Genomic DNA, 22,052 nt, shown 5'->3' on the forward strand with positions numbered 1-22,052 from the left:
AAAAAAAAGAAGAAAATTAAAAAGCCCAGCAGCATCAGTCCCATCAATGTGGTGGCTGGAAAAGCAGGCCATGTCAGCTTCTATCAACTGGAAAAGCCTTTTTTTTACAGGAGCTATTTTCAAAGCTCCCAGGAGCAGGGCAGGATGGCCATTAAAACCCTGTTAAAACACTTCTGATGTTGTCAGCGGCCGCGAGGTGGAGTGGCCCAGTCCGATCGTCGAGATGCTATCTGTCTGCAGCAGTTCACCACTGCTGTCAATACTATGAGCTGGAAGGTGCAAGATGAGCAACAACCTAATTTGGCCATCAAAGTTTCATGTATTTTCCCCAGGCAAAAGCAGTGAAGAGCTGGAAATGAAGGAGGACTAGAGAGGCCTGCTCAAAGTCTGCTGAATGACCTTCACTCCTGAACCTTTTAAAACCCTTTAAAATGCACAGCTTACACTCTGATGTATTAAAAGGAAGATGTGGAAGAAAAAAAACATGCTGGTCGCACTTTTAAAGTTCTGACCTCGGGCTGAATTACATTTAAAGCATTTACACGTATAATAGCGACCCTTTCAGCGAGCTCACGCTGACCTCGAGATGCTTTCACCTCAAGAGGAGAGGAAAAGGCCTCTTATTTATTCAATAGTAACTGCCACATCGCCACATAGTAATGTTAGAACATTTGGAGAAACTGTAGTGCCGCATCCTACCACAGACACACCTATACCCATCTGTTATTTTAGATGCCATGCTAGCAATATGATGCAAAGAGTACAGAAAGATCAATATGGGGCCAAAGTACTTGAGAGCACTCAGATGAAATGAAACAGCAGAAGGAAGGAAGCAAGATGTGGTGCTGATGCTGGAGGAACATGAAGTAATGTGTGCTCAAGAATCATTTCAGAAAAGAAAAAGAAAACAAGTTTAGCATAGTTAAACAGCTAATACTGGCTCAAGCAGGTAATATTATTAGCAATATTTGCACATGCATAAAATAAATGATGGCTCATGTTTCCATACTCTATGTTATATTACTGTTTGTGATCTAGTGTACTGTGTATGTTATTACTGTGTATATATAATAGTGTAACGGTACACAAAATGCATGGTCGGTACGTACCTTAGGTTTTAAGTCACGATTCGGTTCAATTTCAGTACAGTTAAGGGGAAGAAATGCAAAACATAAAATTGCTTGTCGATTTTTATTAATGCAGTTTACTATTAATAACATTTGAAAACATCAACAGTTTACACTTTTAAAACAATTTTTTTATAAAATGCCTGCTTGGTTAAATATTATATCAAACAATAAATTTCAATAATTATAAAATTATTATGAAATAATAATTTATAATATTTTATTAAAATAAAATTTAATATATTGAACTAATGCAATACTCTGTTTTATTATATTGAATACATTGGCACAAATTAAATTGTTCAAATAAAATGAAAATTGGAAATATTAAATTTATGTTTACATTTGTTAGACCCCATTTGGGTAAAACAGATGTATGTAAGTGTATGCGTGTGTGTGTGTGTGTATGTGTGTGTATGCGTGTGTGTGTGTGTGTGTGTGTGTGTGTGTGTGTCCACTTCCTGGTTAGCGGCTAACACAAGCGCTAAGGATTCTTTAGCTGTTTCATGCTTGCGCAAAACAAATTGTATTTCCGGTACAGAGTAGCTACAGTGACACTGCCAAACTTTAGTTTATTTTATACAATATAACATGGCATTGTTGTGTATGTTTTTAAGTTTAATAATAATAATAATAATAATAATAATAATAATAATAATAATAATAATAATACAAATGCACTCAGAGTACGAGGCAGAGACTAAACAAACTTGCAGTCTGCCACTCAATACGTTCCTGATGGAACTCGCATATTAACTCTGATGTTCAACACATAAAAATTATTGAGGGACACGTGTGCCGAACCCGAAAGTCATGTACTGATAAATTCCGGTATGAATACGTGTACTGTTACACCCCAATATATCTTTACATACATATATACATATACATACAAGGCTGAGACCAGAGGGGGTGTATAAGGCTATATAAAGGATTTATTTTGTACTTTTGACATGCTGACAGTGATGTATAAGCCTGTGGTCCAGAGAGAAATTACAAACTGGAGAGAAAGTGAAGGGATTGAAGGTCAGGATGTGCAGCTGTGGCACTATGGTTTAGGTTTGGATAGCCAATGGCAAACCATACAGTATTATTATATTACTTAAAAAAACACACTGAAACTGTAGATATGTACTGTACAGCTTCCAAAGGCCAGATTATATATTATGTCATAATATAGTGTTTTTAGTCTCACTGCCCAAAAGCATGTTTTAATGATAACAAGACATTAGAGTAAATAAAGAACAAAGGTGCTTATATTTGTTAGTTGTAACTTTTTGCTATTTCAGTTTTCTGGCCTGAGTTAAATGAAATCTAAAAAGCATCATCTGTTTAACCCATATTTGTTTTAAGGGCAGAAACAGGAAAATAAAATTGATCTTTGTACTGAATGTACCTATTAATTGTCATAACTATTTATTTACAATCCATTTTCGATTTAAGACTTCAGATTTGACCCAGGAGGCAAGGACAAAAAAAAAAATGTTGGCACACATTAAAGTAATGACACTGTGCTCATTATTGTTTCATAAAATTTTTTTTTTAAAGCAACGCATACAAATCCTCAATCTGTGTTTGTTTTGCAAAAATAAAACAATGAAACCTTTTCCCTAATGTTATTTAACTGCATTGGGATAAATATAAAAAAAGAAATGTACATCTTTTAAACAGGGTACATAAAATCAGAAAATCATAAGAATATAGAAAGAAAAAAAAAAGGAAAAACTTCATCATCATTCATATCGGACTTTGGGGACTCATTAAGAGCACAGAGACATTTCTCCAACCTCCTTTGAGGGACTAGCAAAGGGATTTTTCAACGCAATACTGAGCCAGGGTTATGAGGTTAAGATGAGACACAAAATACACAAAGGAGCGTGCTGACCAGAGATCTGTCTGTCAGCATGACACTTTAGAATCCTGAAGATAATCAGTGGATGTTTTATACGATGATTTACAGAGCACAGAGCATAGTAACAGCATATAGTGTTTGATAATTAGGTCGTTGGATGTCTTATATACGTGAGTGTTTATGTAAGGAGAATCGGAATAAAGTGTATTGTAATTGCCTGACTCACAACAGAGAAATGTGACCGTTGTCTAAGCTCATTTACCTCGGAACTCTTTTGCGAACCAACGACATGACCAGACAGTGCCAGAGAGAAAGTTCATAAATAAATAACGAGAGCGGAGTCGATGTGTGGCTGATGCGCTTCTGCTCTACTGAGTCCTGACACATCAGAAAAACTGTCAATGAGAATGGAGGAGGGAGAAGAACAAACTTGGGCTGACTGTATTATAAAATGAAAACAAATCAAAGCATCAGTGAGCCATAAATATATATTATGCCAGTTAGTTAGTTCATTTCACAAAGTAAAAATTCCTGCATTGTATTTACAATAATGCAGAAAACACACGTTTTGCTCGCAGGAATGCAACTCAACAAAATCCAAGTAAAAAAAAAAAACAAGTGGCAAAACTCTCACCTCGAAAGATGGATATGAGTATTGAGGACAGTGTGACCCGGACAGAGTGTTTTATCATAAGTACAGCTCTGGGAGGAGGCCAGTGTGATAAAAACTGATTTAAGGAGACTCCAGGCTCCAACTCACTGAGCTCTTTCGCAGCTTTCAGAACTTCTCAAGCAAGAGGTGGGGGGAAGAAAGCAACAGTTATCAAGGAGGAACTTGGAGTGTGTGTGCCCGTATGACGGGCCAATGCTTATGTGTGTTTTTGTGCCCCCCCTATTGCACACACATCCCCTGCTGTGCTGGAGTTTATTTACAGGAAATGTGTGGGGAGCATCATGCCTGGCTGCCTGATGCAGAGTGACGTGGCGTCTCTAGTGAAAGGAGAAGTTAGCATGTCAGGCAGGTCAGCATGGGGCAAGCAGACAGTCAATAAAATATTCAGCGGACCGATCTACTATCATGGATCTAATGCTGTAGAAAAGGTGGCAGAGTTTTCTGAGTGGACTCATTCCGTTATGATATAATTTATTTGGCTTCGGCCCCGTGTGCTGCTTCACAGGAAATGGGGAAGCGAGGTGATACAAGGCCGCAGTCCAGTTAGTGGAAGTTTAAAAGTGCACTCTGACCTATTGAAGAGGCTGTTACAATATGCCAGACAATACACAATGCTCTCCATCACCACCAGCGTGAGCTATTTTAAACTCATTTCTATTTTTTGCTTTCCTTAGCCTATTTCTCTCCCACTCTATTTTTTGTGTCAACATCCTTCCTGCCACTTGGTATGAACTAATTATATGCTTCACTTCAACAACCAATGCAGCTTTCCATTGTGTTATTGTCAAAGTTCTTAGACACACAGGATCGTATATTATATATAAAGATGTTATGCAGATGTTATTACAACAAAACAGGAAATGTAACTCATATTTCCAGACATGCTCAATAAAAAGATTTACATTATTGGTATCATAGAAATAAGCATAAGTCTAGAAAGACATACATGAATCACCATATAGATATTTTTTCACAAATGGAAAATGCAAGTATTTTCTTACATAGTAAACCTTTTCTACATTTATAAATAATATGCTACTGGATGTTTTTGTGTTGCAGAATACATTCATCTTTAACATTTCTTGGTGTAGGATGTCCTGCTGCTGGATGCATGCTGAGTCACAATGGCTCCATGTTCTTAAAATGATATAACCACAACCCAATATGCCCTAATATAAACTGTAGACTAGCTTCTCAGTTAGACTACCACAGCTCAGGCATAAGTGAGTGTCTGGGTACATAAAGCACGGCAAGAACACATTTTCATAGAGCACCTGCCTTTGATTAGTGTTTCCAACAGGTCGAGGTACCTTGAGAAACAAGGCCATTCAGGAAGGGAAGAAAGTTACCATTTTAATAGTTTACAATTGCAAGCTAACCTTAGTAGTTAAAAAAAAAGTTGCATCTATTCCCAAGATGGTGGTGGTTTTTATTTTCTAAAGGCACGCCATAATACATCGCAGAAGTCCACAGGGATTAGATGCTTAGCGCTGCTAGCTCTGGCATGCTTTCGCACACAGGCCGGACTCAAGTAAATAGCCCTGATCAAAAACATTCCATTCCACAACACCATGAAGAGTGCAAGGGAGAGGAAAAGTGAGAAGCGGTCGGTTTGAAAACAGACCCTCTTCCTTATTCTATAATTTTCACAACAGCTAATTGTGCTGGACCTCCCACAGCTTGTTGCTAGCAAAGTGTTCCATGCACACTGCGACGAAGTGGGTGAGGAGATAAACAGAACTCACAACTCTGGGAGGACACAACCAATCTGGCGATTTTACACAGAAGTAGATCTATAGCCATATGCTCAGAGGGTAGTACTTCAAACCAGCATGGCACAAGATGAATCATGGTTGAGAATCGCTGAGCTGTCCAGGGTCAGAAAAACAGAAATGGTGCCTATCCCTCGAGGATGGCATTCTGTGGATTACCCGCACTGAAGGTGATGGAGGGTGTTAAGGCCAGGGCCACAAACAGACTTTGGGAATGTTCCTGGTCTGTTCTTGGCAATACAGAGCTGACCTTCAGTACAGTGGGGAATATTTTTCCAAGATGCAGAAAGCTGATAGTGTGTGTGTGTCAGAATGACAAAGGGGTGCCTCTCTTCTAGCTGCCACCACACCATGAGAAAAGTGTCCCGGCTGTGCATGTTAGCACAGGAGCCCGTTTCATTGACAGCCATTCATTACCATCTTGGTAACATGGCGTCCTGTGAATGAAGCCAGGGTATTGGCATAGCTCACCCTCCTACTCACATGAGTAGGTGGGGCTCTCACACAGCGCCTGGTCTTGCAGAGCTGCCCACCCTGGAAAGACCGATTCGGAAAAGCGGCCACATTTGTTTCCACTTAGGTTATATGATCTCTGAAGTTCTAATTTGAACAAATCCTCTGCTGCAGCCGCAAACTGTACTGTTCTTGTGAGATCTTTAATACGCAGGCTGGCACTAATGTTGCACTAAAGTAAATATAGAGGCGAGGCAAGGGTTCAGCTCGGCAAGGACCCGGCGTGGTCAAGCCCAAACCTTCCTACTCATTACTGACACGAGACTGACATAAAGTAAACTCCAGCTCCCACACCCTGTCATTTAGCAGCAAGCGAGCTTTCGCTGGCACACCCTATAAACACCCTTTTCCCCTGACAACACGACGCTCAGCACTTTACAGCTCCAGTTATTAAAAGCAAGAGAGGCGAGAGTGAGCAAAGAAAGAGCAGGCAGGAGGAAAACACTTCTGAGTAAAAGCACCTACGTGTGAGAGGATGATGGTAAAGGGAGAGAAACTAAAAGATGCAGGAAGGACTAAAGATGTGCCTGGGGACAGGCAGGCGGCTGCTCTCCACTCTGCAGATTTTCTGCTGCTGTGACCCACTACTAGTGACTACTCTTTCCACAGGGCACATGACTATTTGCAAAGTCCTGGGGGGGGAGCGGCGCCTCCAAATGCACCCCGGTGAAAACTTAATGACTTGTTCTGTCCAGTCCTCATATCACTGTCCAGGAACATGATGTCCCTCTCCACAAAGCAACCACTGGGTTACAATGGACTCATAAGTAATGCAAAAATACTTAAAGTACAAGTAATGGTTCCAGATATTTATCTCTGGAATTTGAAAGCAGTCGTTCAGTTCATAAAATATGAGCAGTTCAAAGCCAGTATAAGAACTACCATTATTCTACATTGGACCCAGAATTATTCGGAGGAAAATGGAGAGTTTTGCTACCAAATTGGCAAATACCCTCAAAATGACTGGAGTTGAGCCTGATCTAGGCAGGATAAATGTGTTGACAGGGTTAGGCTTATAGAAAGAATTGGATTAGCCAAAACTCTACCCCCTGGACCTGGTTCAGCAGTAATCTCTATTTTGGTCATTTGCCAATAACTACCAACTAGCTATCTCTCAACTATCACATGAAAGCCGGGAAAATGTCAAGCTTCAGAAAGACATCTTTTCTAACTACTGCTTATGTTACATCACATGGTAACTGAACACACACAGAAGATCTTTTGCACACTTGAACTAACAAAACGACTATGACCTACTACAGTAGTGTCACTCTGATTGACAGAGGAAAAGATATATCATCCTCCTATCCGAATAATACAGACAATTTTTGTTTCCAGGTGTTTCAGGCACTGGTAGGTGTGCCATCATTGATATTTATATATTTAGATGATACAGAGATGGCTTTCGTTTTTCAGACCGATTCTGAAAACCAAACTGAGATTTTAACCACCACCAAACAACTAAGAGGATAAAACTGTAACAGTTGACCAAGCTCAATGAACAGCCTGTGAGGTCATTTACAACGATGAAAGGTCACCCAAACAAAGGGTGAAAGAATCTATGAGGCAAAAAGGGGCAAAGCAAGGGCGGGGTTACCTAATGTCTGGCAGATGACAGATCTTTGAATTTCTTGCTCACGCCTGTAAGACAGCAGCCACTCTGGCTGCACACTGTGGCTTTGTGCTGCAACTTCACTGTAGGGTCCGAAGCTGATTAAAATGCTGGCAGAAAATAAAAACTATCCATTCACAGCACTGCCCTGAGGTTCTTATCTGAAATCATATTTTGCAGCAGTGCACAGGAACAAAGCTGGCCCAGTTCGGCGACTCGTCTTTTTGTCACTTTGCACAAAGAACGCTCCTCAAATGCGCCCCCGCATATCTGGCCCCTTAGGACGTGAAAGGATGTGGATCTAAGCAGACAGAGACACATTTTAAAAACAGACTTTATGCAAACCCTGACATTAGAGATTAATGTAAGCTCTTCTGCAAAAAAGTTTTTAATGAAATTCCATGAGGGGGCAGCTCCTCCTTCAAAGAGCTTCAGAGTGCAGACAGGATGTGCTTTTAGGTCGGCTCACACAACAGTTATATGATTGTGCATTGCTTTTGTTTGTTTTCTAAAGATGCACCTCTGGAAAGGATGGAACTGGTGTGAAATGGTCATCAAAGAAGAAAATCATCTTTTATTAAAATAACCACCAAATGGAATGGGCCTGACCCTAAAACTTTAACCCGCTGCAGGTCTCAAGCGCTGAGTCTACCTTTAATTAACTATACTATTCTGGAAATTTCCATAATAGATGTTTGAGATTATTCGAGCAAGTCAGTGGTAAAAGGTCATAACCAGACTCAAAAGGTATGAGGAAAGATGAGCAACAGCACCATGCTGGCCTCCCTACTGTGCTCCAGAGGCTACGGAGGTATGATTCTCTGTGACCTATTTTAATCTTTTTTTGCATAGAAGAATTAGATAAAATGGACTGAGCATTTTAAGGGACGGAAAAAAGGAAAAATAATTTTTAAATACATACTGAGTACTGAAAATTATGCTTTAGGAATGTGTCCTAAAAAAAAGCGTCAACTAGAACAAAAAGGACAAGTTATATGGAGCCGGTGTGGGAGCAAAGCCGACCGACTGCTGTGTCTCTTCCTCAATTCAACATAAGAGAGACAGAGTTCAAGAGCCTTCTCACTGTCACAGCGCTCTTGCTCCGAATCTCAGCATTCCAAATATTTACACTCGGTGGAGCCTAGGGCTGAGAGCGTCGTTAGAGTTACGACACATCTTTTACAATGTGCTAACATTCTGTAATGCACAACAGATCCAGAAAACACAAGATTTTCTGAATGAGGCTAAAGATGAATAGTCATAAGTTTAAATTATGAGGTGTTTTTTTTTTTTTTATCTCTTTGGTCCCCATAACTTCTGGGAATAAACTCCAACACTGTGGGGCAATCAGATTTTGGATTATATCCAAGCATACTGGTTGTATTTGTGGTATCGTTTGTTCATCAGGTTTTTTTTTTTGTGCATTCTTCAGCAGCTACTTGGCATCACTGACATTACTGTTCATATTAGATTGTAATCATATAGTACAAGAGCAACAATTAAAGTGTGCTCTTAGGGCATGCTTAAATTCACTTGTACAAGGACATGTTCAAGATGTCAGGAAAAGAATGTTCTAACCAGAGTTTTTTTTAAGTATTTCATTTTTTTTAGGTTGTTCATTGTATCAACATATTTGTTTTTTTCATAAACATGAATAAGATCGCCTTGGTGAACCAGACATTTGTTGCATATTGCACATCAGGGAAATCCCTTCTATTTTCTTTCCTAAATGTTTATGGGATGCCTTTCAGGGTTGGTGGACGATAAGGTCTCCAAAACCCAGTGTCACACTTTTCATTTTGAGTTTAATAATTGAAACTGACTCACTATTCCAGATTACTGGCTATTTTACACTCTGGAAATCAAAGGCATTTAATGACCGAATCTGTATTGTCTAAATGTCATTTTTGAAAAACAAAAGTTTCCTAAAAAAGATTTTTTAATATAAGAAATTAAAACACGACCCTAGCCTAGTGTAAGTGCTGTGCAATATATTCGAGAAGGATCTCACATGCCAGACACGTCTTTTCCCAGCGTGCCTGAGGCTAGAGCAACTAATTTCGTGACCACTCCATTATTCCGGGTCTTCTCATCAAACTTCACCCCCTCTGTAAACTTCCTCACTTTAATCAAATTCAGATCAGCCTGTATTACACATTTTTCACATTCTTAGAGATAAGAAAAAGCCACTTGTGTCCTCACTGAGCCCTTTTGTGTATGTGTATGTGCGTGCCTGTCTCGATGTGCGTGACATTTAACACGAGGAGATGAAGTAAACACGCGTCTCCCACCATTGAAACTGGGCGGACAGTTTAGTAGACTGGCTGGCGTTTTAGATTAAGTGGTTGTTTGGGTAGGCGGGGGGTCATCCTATGACACGCTGTAACTCGGAGAGGCAGAAGGGTTGAGAAATCAGTCTTCTTAATCACACCAACACAATCTTGAGAAGCTAATTCAGGTGTGTATCAAGCCTGGGATCCAGAGACACAATGAGAGGGGAAAAATAGCCTTACAGGTAGAGGTGAGTGGATAGTTAGATATAAAGTTGATATATGGTGAATAACATGAAAAAATACTGCAGTGTGGACTTTTTATTTATTCATTAATTCCTTTTCACCAAGTCCATAATGCTGGTCTGGGTTTTTTTTTTTTTGTATTTCAGAAATCGAACCAATTAAGATGTAAAATAGTTACAGGGCCAGGAAGCAGAGAATCAAAAACAATCCTGCACACACCATTACCCTTTTAGGCCTTGGAGACACAACAAAAACTTACTGTGACCTGGAAGTGACCATTATGGCTACACAATACAATACAATACAATTCAGTGCTGATCTGTTAGGATACACATTCAATACAGCAAAAAACACTTTGTCTGAATATCTGCCTTAGGTTTTATTCGAACTTAATAACAAAAGAGCGTTCGCACAACTACATTACAACTAAACATAAATGGAACACTTTCTCACTTTCACTGATGTGGCTCACAAGGGGAGGGTGGCTGCTGCTCATGGCTTTTGTGGTTCGGCAGTTTGCTAGCTGTCTTTTTAAAGTCACAAATCATCTAGCCCTGGATGTGCACTCTGCTTCCGGATATAACCTTCCCATTCGCCATGGTGGTTTCATTATTAGGTATTTTGTACATATTGAGCAGAAGTTTATACATACTAGGTGGATGCAGATCATTATGTTCTGGTCCACAACTTGACCACTGGACGCAATCATAACTTGTCAGGAGGCTCCCTCGTAAATAAAGTAAATAAATAAAGACTTACTATGGTGATGCACTTTGATGACCCTATCGGTAATTGAAATTATAGAACGTTGAGACATGGTCTAGTCTACCCAGGAATCATAAAGAATGATTTGTATAGTGTAGTACACTATGATTTGTTAATAGTTTAAAAAATTACAGTACATAATTTTGCAAAACAAAACAATTTACACTATCATTATATATAAATTTACAGTGTATCCATATATGTTTGTGGCAGCAGGTGTGTGGTTGAGCACCGGTTTGCTAGTGGAGGACGGAGAGACAAGACAAAACTTTAAATTGGGCTTTGAAACAGAAAAAACCCACCAAAAACACAAAAAACGGTTAAAAGGTTACGTTGGAACGTAAAAATTTTGTCGTATCACTATTTTCATCGTAAGATCGAAAAATTGTTACGACGACCCATCATAATTCGGGGACTACCTGTAAATGTAAATACCCGAAAAGACTTAGGGGATCTTTAAGTTCCAGGCTGACCAGTAAAGGTGGTCTAAATAAAACGTTTATTAAACTTTGTGTGATGCCATTTTATAAATAGCAAAGTTTGTTGAATATTCAATTCCAACTCTAATATATTGTATTGAGAGCTTCATATCGAACAAGTCAATACTTTAATATGCAGTTCGGTTACAACTCTATTAATCCTGGACTGTTCATAAGCCTGAACCTAATTTTAGCCGTACTGAAAAGTCAGGAGGTGAATGGCATTAAGACGCTAGAGGCGCAGGCTATAATTTGTGAGCCTCGAGAGGCTTTTGGTGATTTGGTGTAAGCCTTCATTAGAGACGTGTCGGCAGTGATGATAAAGCTGAGCTCCTTTTCGTGAGATGATCTGTGCCAGGGACATTGCGAGAGGACAGACCACATGCCCGGCATTATCAAAGTACTCTAAAAATAATTAGAGACATAAAGCGATATTCTGATTAAGGTCCTCATGCACAAATTGCTTCCTAGGACCTCATACAGTCAGAAAAGTCAGTAAAGATAAAGCTCAAGTAAATATGAGTTATTCAGCTCTTAGGGTGGCAAGATATGATACTGGATCAACCGGGACCTATTTCATAAGCAGTAATTAAAAAGTGTGTTAAGATTAACCACGCCAGTCGAAGGTCTGGAACAAGAGCTCGGAGGAAGGAAGATAAGTTGGAGTGTTTTCCTGGCAAGCCTCAAGAGACTCCCAACTGCACTTGGAAACATTTAGACTACGAGATCGCTGCTATCTCTTGTTGTATAATTTCTAGCCCGTTCCGTTTACATTCTTCCAGACATTTTGAGCACTTTGCTTTCGGAAATTGAGACACTGACTTTAGATTAGGACACAATAAATCCTGCTGGCTTGTTGTGGGGCACAAATAAACTGAAGTAAGTGTTGATCTAAAAACACAAATTTGGAAGTGGGGAGAGGCTGTCTTCCTGAGGAGGTTTCCGGAGAGCCTGTAAACATCACGCTGTCTGTCACTGCAGGAGTCAGGACGAGTCACGGTCAAACTGAGGTGGTGTGGGGTGGCTATGCGTGTGTGTGTGTGTTTGTGTGTGAGTGTGCATGTGTGTGGAGACAGGGAGTCGGTGGGGTCAGTGTTCTCTGCATGCAGGCCTGTTCTCCTGCCAAGTGTCCAGCTGCTGATAGGTGTCTGTTTACAGGGTGGCCCAGAGCTGCAGAGACCAACAGCACACACACACACACACACACACACACACACACACACACACACACACACACACACACACACACACACAGCTCTGCCATACAACTGCCTGTTTGCCTTCAACACCAAGGCCCTATTCACATAAATTATTAACTTTATCAAACTTATAAACAAAGAAGCACAGGGCAGTGAAAGAGGTGGCAACATTACTAACAAGAAAATCCTATCAGGCAAAGAGGCACAAAACTACTCTAGTGCATGCCAGCGGATAGGAGAAATAACTAATTTTTCATTCAGAATAAATAATGAGAGAAAAATGTGTACCAGCAAATATTTTTTTAGCAAAAAAAGAGATTAAAGCACCTGATGTAACGGTAACACTTTGTTAAATTTATTTATTTATTTATTTTTAATAGAAATAACAGCAAATGATGGTAAAGGAGGATAACATCATAGACAAAGAAGGTGCTAACATTTACCACAAAATTTATTTCTGCAGATTTCAATGCCATTTTGAACAGAAAATGGTGGGATATAAAAGCATGTATAATAGCAGTACACAGTAGTGCATTTAATTGTACAGTGGAACCTCGAGTTACGAGCGCCCCTGGATAAGTAAAATTCAGGTTAAGAGTCGCAATTCATAAAAAATGTTGCCTCTAGTTACGAGAAATTTTTTAGGATACGAGTGTTGCGCACGGAAAAATCGCAGTCAGGTTAGTTTTTTTACGTATCGCCACGTGCTCTCGCTGCAGCACATACACATCCGCTCGTCGCTCTAACAGTGTGGAATTACTGAACTTTAAATACTGTACGTATTCCAAAATTTGTATCGGGATACGAGCTTTTCAGGTTAAGAGTAAAGTGATGGAACCAATTAAACTCGTAACCCGAGGTTCCACTGTACATGTACTTTGCACAAATTAAAATAAGTTTGAATCTAATCTAATCTAATCCGGCCAGTATATATATTTCATGTATGGATTCACTATAATTTTTTAACCTTTGTGAAACAACTGAAAAACAGAAATATATCTTTTAGAAAAAAATGTAATGGATTTCCTATTTTAGTACACCTAACCTGAAAAACCTAACATTGTTCATATTTAGATTTCAGAATGAAAAATGATTGAATGTAAAGTGCACAGCCCTAACCCCTAAACAAACATGTCTTTCTCATCCTAATCCCTCCAAAGTAATTTTTTTTCTGCCCTATAAGAATAGTATTCATGTTTAGGGTGACTGCTGCTTTAGGCAAAAAGCAGAAAGGTGTAATTTTCAGAGGGCTGCTCTCACCAACACTGCTAAATACTTAACTGTAGATGTTCTCCTGTGAGACAATGAGAGTGTTGAAGAATGAAAAAAGTTCGAGTTAGGTTCAGAAGGTTAGAAACAATGATGGGTCTTGGCACTGTTTATCCTAACTCAAGCTGACTGGAATAAGCACGGTGATGGTTGATTTCATTATCCAGCCTAAATCCTGCCGTTTTAATCAGTTCTGCGATTCTTGTGCTACACAGTGACAAGGTGATGGGAAAATCTACAAAGTATTAACTAAACGACTAACCAAAGTCGTTTGAAAAAAAAAAAAAAGGAATACATCTGCTGCCAAAACACAGCACAAGACAGACAAACAAACAGCAAAAAAAGACGATAACACAATAAGTGGAACAGGACGATGGCTGCAAAACAAAACAAAAGGGCCGCCCTCCCACACACACACACACACACTTCTCCACAGTTTAACACTGTGAGATTGTTTCATTGCGTGTGAAATGTGATGATTGGTTTCCTCTCTCCATTTCTCTCTGACCTTCCTCTTGCTTCAGGCACTTGCTCCATCTTCCTCCAGGTTTGTCTTAATTACAGCACAATTAGGCTCTACAAATGGCGTCAGTGCGCAGGCGACTTGTGTCTGAGCCGGGCTCTGTGTTTTCAATTTCCTGCAATAATGGGTCTGTAATGTCTGCCCCCGCTGGACGCCGCTGCGACCCCGACAGGCCCCGAGGTCGCAACCCCGAGCTGCGCTGGTGCTCCGAGAGCCCAGAGGGGCTGCAGGATCAGGTAGTCGAGCATACGGAGACCGGTGTGCATCACAAGACAAACACCACGGCACAGACACACGCAGTCACACGCAGTGTGTGTGTATGGGGATGACTATAGAGCCCAGCAAACAGAGAAAGAGTGAGAGCGAGATTTGTCTTTCTCACGACTCTCTGACAAAAACGCATACATAGAAACAGGTCACACTGCATCACGAGACAAAGCGGATAATTGTAGCACAACTGAGTGACTTTAGCATCATACCGTCTCACACACAAGGACTTATGAAGTCATATTAGTTAACACTTGTATATGTTGGAACTTTTGCCTATTTTTTGTACATTTATGATTAGTGTTAGAACCCTGCAGTTTGAAGATCATGTATCCTGAATGATACAAACAATCCACAAGGAGGCAAACTGACTACTCTGAGCAGCACAAGCTACACTCTTGCTGACCACAATGCACACAGTAACACTGCTCCCCATCCCTGTGTTGTGTGTCTTACACAGCTTTTACACCCATTTCCCTATTGGCTTAATTAGAATCAGAGAGAAAATTGATAGCTATGGTTTGTTTGCTATTTGTTTGGATTCACTTCTATGCAATAAAAAAATGATAATATTTATTGCATGGAGAAAAGTTTTGGAAATGAAAGCGTACTCATAAGTCTTTTATTTATTGGTCAAAAATATTATGACAGGAAACATTAACAACACTTTGGCAGTGTGTAGAAATTTGAGACGTAACGAGGAAGCGGTGCAAACTAAATGATTAAATAATAATATAAATATGTCGTTTAGATCTAGTCATTTTGTAATTTCTTGTTTTAAATATCCTGAACATGTGATATATGTGTAGAACTCCAGCTCTTCTTTAGTTTGTTTGTTGTTGTGTGTATATATATATATATATATATATATATATATATATATATATATATATATATATATAAACTATAATATACAACATCTTGTTGTTTACATTCTCAGTGCCAGACTTTGACTTGGAAGCAGTAGTGCACTGAGGACTGAATATTTTATTGTTTTGATTGTTCTGTACCCGAGTGTGATTGCGGTGTCCTCATCTGCTTAAACAAACCAGACGTGGTGGGTTAATGCAATGAGTTTCAGTTCGATGAATGCTGAACATATGAGAGCTGTCTTGAATGTGTGCTGCAAGTTCGGATCTAGACTAATCTGTTGCTCAGAAATATTTACACAAAAACACTGGACATTACACACTACAGATGACAGAGGACAACATCTTCGAACGTCTAAATGACCTAAGGCAATAATCACGAGGAATTTCACCCACGGAACAGACTTTATTTCTCCTGAATGTTAGCGGGAAAAGTTGCCGAGTCAGAAAAAGAGACGATGACGAGGCATGTTTAAATTCCGTGAGTGACTTTTACCTCAGGTGATGAGACAGAGACTTATGCAATGGATTTTGATAGTCAAAATGATAACTCATGTCTCCTTTTAAACGAAAGTTTTATAATTTTCCTGTGGTAATGTTTTCCATAAACAGATTGAAACATCAACATGAACAGGCTGGTTACAGAGAAATTGCTTTTTTTGGGTTGCCAGATGTTAAAATGTTGCAACTTCTTGATGATATCCATGCAAACATGCACAAAATGTTTTAAATATAGTTTTATCATATGAATGTTTCCCCAGTCCACCATTTATATATGCCTTTCTTAAAATCTCATTTAGCAAAAAAAAAAGAAAAAAGAAAAAAAAAAGGAGGTTTAAGAATGAATTAGACACAGGAAAGTAGTTTTACGGCCTGCTTTATACTTTCCCAAATAATGAAGTGAACAGGGCAGCACCTGGGTGTATAAGAAATCACTAATGTTTTTTGGCCATGGTCTTCCAATACCATATACAGTTCCAAGTAATGGTGCATAATGGTGACTAATGCTGATCACACCCTCACTGGCTACAAGAAGCGCAATACATCAGTGCTTTGCCTGGCTACAGTAAACCTTAGAAGCTCTTTTAAATAAATATCACGCTCTCTCTGTCTCATTCTCTAAAAAAAAAGAGGGTTGTCAGCTTGTGTAGACTCCGTGTCAACATCACTGTACGAGGTTACTTGCTTTTGGCACAGGTTCACTCACCTCCATTATACACTGAACTGTGAATCTGCTCCCAGGGCTTCCATGTGTGCATTTCTCTTATTAAGGGCAAATCCAGGAACCGCTTTTTAGGTCCGGACGCACCCCAAAAAATGCACCAGCACATTCTAACCGTGTCAAATTGAGCCCGGGGTAACACAATACCCACAGCAGGACCCTACTGCTTCTACACTGAACCAAGTGTCACATCAGCACAAGAGTGGAGAGGCTCATCAATTTTTATTTAAGACCTGCTCTGTACGGCTATTTAATCCAACGCCTACTATTACTATAACTTGACCTCGGTTTGGCAATTTACTCGCAGCGCAGTCTGTGGAAATTTCCCAGTGGCTCAATTTAAATAAATTGGAACAAGAGTCCGGTCAAGTAAAAAAAAACACAAGCAAGTTTAAAAAAAAAAAAAAAAATCTTGCTATATTTCACAATGACGGAGAAGAAGACTTTTAAAACAAACAACACAGAGTGTGCGCAAATATCAATAAACACAAATCTTCCGTCTCGGAAGCTTCCTGCTTTATTTGATTAAGCAGGGTGAAAAAACAGAGCAGTCATGCTCATTGCTTTTCTTCCTCTTCCCTTCCCCTGCAATCTTCTCTGCACCTAATGGGAATCGGAAGTTTAAGTGGAGCGGCCTGGCTAGCCCCGGACTAACCTCTCCATCTGGAAGGGAACTTGCCAGCCTTGGGGCTACTCCCAACCCTTCCCAGCTGTTGGGTTTGGGGGCTTTTGTTTTTGTGGGCTTGAGAAAGCATATTTTTATAAATGATTGCCATATCCTCCACCAGCTGCTGACCCTGCTCCCGTCCCTGAGCAGGGCATGTATCTCATTTCAGCCGGCCACGCTCAGGGCCTGACCCTCGCACTGCTAGCACGCTAGCAGGAGCACCAAATGAAAGACGTGCTGGTGGGTGTAAATGCTAGCCTCTGTGCTTCTGCATGGTCTGATACACTAGCACTGGAGTGGAAAAAAAGAGAGAGAGAGTGAGAGAGAGAGAGAGAGAGAGAGAGAGAGAGAGAGAGAGAGAGAGAGAAAGAGAGAGAGAGCGAGAGAGGAAAAGCTGATTCAAAAAAGTGGGAGTGAAATCATTCTTAATGCTGCAGTCAGGGATTATCCTGGTTAACTATCATCTAATGATACTGCAAACATAACGTCACACGTACGCCAGTGGAACATGCCGTTAAATTGCGGGAGGCGTCCAAACTGGTATTACAAGCAGGAATTCCGAGCTAAACCAGTGTACGACGACCATTGTATCTACTACAGGTCACGTAACGATGAGGCTCAACACATCTCTGGCTATGTTTTTAATCAAAGCCACTGCAAGTGGAGGCGTGGAAGCCTGCCAGCGTAGAGACAACTGCCCATGATGAGTAACTAGCGTTTCCATGGCTTCCTGAATAACACTACTCCCTATACCACACCGCATTCTCAAATCTGTTCATATTTTGTTCTAAAACAGCTCGGCTTTGACAACACCTCTGGCTTCAAATTCAACGGCATCTAAACAAATACATTCGTTCTAATATGTTATAATCTGAAACTAATAAGATTAGATAAGGTTAGAAATATGTCTTGTTATTTGAATAAATAATAACAAAGTTGAATAAATAATCATTGATACAGAAAAGGGTTGTGTACCGAGACAGGAAGTCAGTAGGTTTTTCAGTGAAGGTAAGGGAATGACCTTGATGAAAAACTAAGCGTGACATGTTTATGTCTTATAAAATTGTAGTCAGCAAAGTGCTGTGGTATACGAGGAACGAAACACTTCAGGGTTGTAAGAGCATCACACCACCCCGGCATGAATATTTATCTCTAAAAGAGCACACCACAAAGTGTTTTTATTCCTTCCTTAATCCCACTACAGTTCAGTTTAACACGGACACAAGTTATTTCCAAATCTGTGGTCCATCTGTAGCACTTCGCTCCTCTATAATTTAGTCCGTGGTCCGGAGCCAAGAGAGACAAAACCTAAGAGCCGCTGAGTAAAACGTTTAAAGACCCTGCTGGTACCTGGGCACCAGAAATAACTTATTGCCTACTTTTGTGCCCCGGTCCAAAATGTTGTCAAATCAAGAATCGTTAATTAAATATGTTCATGTTTGCTGCTGCAAAATTAACGAGATCGCGACCAATTCATAATTTATCAGACCCGGTTACCTCAGGTGAGGGCCACCCAGGGCAAAGCCAAACATGCTTCACGTGACGTAGAACAACCATAAGCACACACACGCACAACGTGCACGCCACCTCTCGAGTTTCAGCGCCTGCCCTCTGCTCCCAACACCCCACTGCACTTTCACTGCTCTGTGGCTCTGTACACTAAAATGCTGGGTAATTGCATGGCAATACTTCATTATGGCAGCACTGTAATTTCGGGAACGGACACTTCAAAGGCGGTGCAAATTATTGCGAGTCCGCGTAACCCTTGCTTTGTTTTGACCGGTATTGTTTTTGGCTCGGCTGTGCGGTCCAAAATACACACAGCGAGCAATCAGTGCATATTTTCAATGGTATAATTGTTGGAGCTGATTACAAAGTGCGGTAGTGAGCAGAAGCGGGCTGATAATTGGCGTGTGCCATCATGTGAAGCCAAGAAGAATAAAAATTCTATATCATGAGGTTTATCTAAACAAATGGCAGCTTCTGGTCACTGGCTACCACTGGGATGTTGTACAGAGAGGGACATGTTGGACTGAGCTGATGTATAACAGTGGTGTACGAGAGTCCTGGAGGTGCTGTCAGCACTCTAAAATCACATGCTGCTCACTTCTGTTTGTGTGGCTCATGTTCTAGACAAAGAACAAAGTTCAGACTGTGGTGTTATTTACCCAGCTAGTCATTGCCAGGCTGTGAGGTGAAAAAAAAAAAACCTCTGATCCACTCAATAAAGATACTGTATAAGTAATGAATGACTAACATCATGTATATATTTTACACCTCTAATATGTAGGTCCATCGACAGATAAGGACAGATGCATTAGGTCAATTATGCATTAAAATGGTGGTCACTTCCTCGACCTTAGCCCAAGTCCTGTCGATGATTATGAAGTTTAAATGGAGCAGGGCTTAGTGCTTGAACACCAGTGTTTCCCCTGTTATTGCGCAAGTGACATACATGTACAGCTACTACAAATCATACAGTGCAGGCGAACAAACTTTTTCCCTCCGAAAAAGATTTTCTCAGATTTTTTATTAGGCTATTTGAGATTGACATTGCATACAACATTCACAATAAACAGTGAATACAGACTCTGTTACAGGCACCAGTAGTAGAGATATTCATTAAAGCTTAATTAGATACAAATATTTACAATCTAAAACACACACTGACAAATAAATGGAAGTGCTGAATACTTTAACAGACAAGTGAATACTCTGATTTAGGGGAATAATCCCAGCCTGGCTGAACATGATTGCTTTACAGACACGGTCCATTTCTGGGAAAAGAGCTCGAGGATTTCGGATCATTGGTGAACGATTTAACTGTATAATCCATCTGCCACTAGCATTTCTAACCTTATGAATCAGGAGTGCAGACGTCTTCCACTGTGCTCTAGCATGGCCCTGAGCTGGCTGCGTTCCTCCTCTCCTCTTTTCCTCTCCCTTTCTTACATACAATAAATGACAAATAAATATGGGGAATGAAAAGAGGATGGAGAAGACAGTGATGTAGGATATATTCATGCTTGGAAAAAAAAAGAAAGAAAGAAAAAAGAAAAACAGCAGGAAGGCCTTCCTTTAGGATATACCTGTAGAGAACAATAACAAAAATAGAAAAAAAAAGACAGGTGTGTGTTTAATGGTGAGGTGACCATCCTTTTTCAAGCATGCACATGTACTGCACCATTCAGTCAGAGACAGTGTCGGGGATGCAGGTGCGAGTAGACAGAGACAAACACTACAGGGACGGAGACAAGGTGCTGCAGTGATCACACTCTTAATGTGTGGAAACATGTTTGTTCACAGGTAAATAAATGTAAATAAATAAAACCCTGACAATAATTCAAATAATCTATTTACACTAACATGCCAACTGCACACAGATCATTCACAAGATGTATATATACCTCAGATTAACAACACATGACATATTACAGTATCATTATTTATTTTACAAAAAATAAAGCCAAAATATGTATACAAAAACTAAGTACACCTTTGACTGCTTCCATAGGATTTAAGAGGATATGTATCAGCCAAGTGATGCTAACTAAATGGACTTGATTAAATGACAATTAGCAAGTGTAACCACTTCTCTTAAAGCTTAAATTTTAGCAGTTGGCTAATCTGGAGCAGTCAGGTGTGGTTTAACACAAGGAGGAAAGACAGCAATGATTTTACAGAAGCAAATGTTGCCGTCTATTAATTTGCGAAAGATTATAAGGCCATTTTTATACAATTAAAGCTCATCATTTTAGAGTGAGGAAAACTATTTATAAGTGGAAAACAAGACGGTTGCCAATCTTTATAGGAATGGACGTCTCAGCAAAATTAACCCAAGATCAGACCATGCTTAGAGAAATTGCAAAAAAACCTCCAAAAATATTCATCTAAGACTCCACAGGCCAGCTGACAAGTACAGTGGTGAAGGGGTGATGATTTTGCAGCCACAGGACCTGGGCTATTTGCAGTCATTCAGTGGTCATGCACTCTTCTGTACACCAAATTCTAGAGTCATATGTGAGGAGTCAAATGCTGACATCTGTCCGACAGCTAAAGCTTGACCTGAATTGGGTCATGCAACAGGACGATGATCCCAAGCACACCAGCTAATCTACAACAGAATGGCTGAAAAAGAACAGATTCAAGGTGTTGCAATTGTCTAGTGAAAGTCCAGACCTCAACCCAACTGAAATACTGTGGCGGGACCTTATGAGGGTGCGCATAAACACCCACAAACCTCAATGAGCTGAATCAAGATTGTAAAGAAGAGTCAGCCAAAATTCCTCTATAATGATGTTAGAGACTGATAAAGTCATCCAGAAAACGGTTACTTCAGTTTTAACTCATAAGGTGCATGATTCCTACATTTCGGTTTGAGTTTTTATTTTTAATGATAAATGGCATGGTGAAATATATTATATGCAGTTACACCTGAGGTTGTAGTTACCAAATGTTTGAGCTGGTAAGGACCAACTTATTTTTATTATGTCCTGATATGTAAAACCATAGAATTCAAAGTGGTGTATTTACCTAATTCAAACAGATAAGGGTTGTTTTCTTGCTGGTTTAAGTGTCTTGATATATAATATACACACTTCACTCAGCTCACATGCATCAATGCAGTAATATACTGTATACAGTAGAGTGTGTGGTGTAACCCAAAAACTGTCATACACCAAAGGCTTGACTATTACCACATCACTTCTCTTTTCTTCTTCTCAGCG

General features: G+C 39.9%; 1 protein-coding gene across 3 annotated transcripts in view; it reads right to left on the reverse strand.

Annotated features, from left to right (window-relative positions):
- The window catches only part of bcas3 (BCAS3 microtubule associated cell migration factor), a 207,224-nt gene that overhangs the window by 59,103 nt on the left and 126,069 nt on the right, over window positions 1-22,052 (reverse strand). Inside the window, exon 24 of one of the 3 annotated variants that reach the window (XM_046862524.1) lies at window positions 19,837-20,414. The exons of the other annotated variants lie outside the window; for them this stretch is intronic. Coding sequence (XP_046718480.1) covers window positions 20,404-20,414 — 11 coding nt within the window. The 3' untranslated portion in view covers window positions 19,837-20,403. Of the gene's footprint in view, window positions 1-19,836; window positions 20,415-22,052 lie in introns of those variants that run through there. 3 annotated transcript variants of the gene reach the window in all.

The sequence above is a fragment of the Silurus meridionalis genome, chromosome 12, assembly GCF_014805685.1.
Source record: "Silurus meridionalis isolate SWU-2019-XX chromosome 12, ASM1480568v1, whole genome shotgun sequence".
In the NCBI taxonomy this organism is placed as follows: Eukaryota; Metazoa; Chordata; class Actinopteri; order Siluriformes; family Siluridae; genus Silurus; species Silurus meridionalis.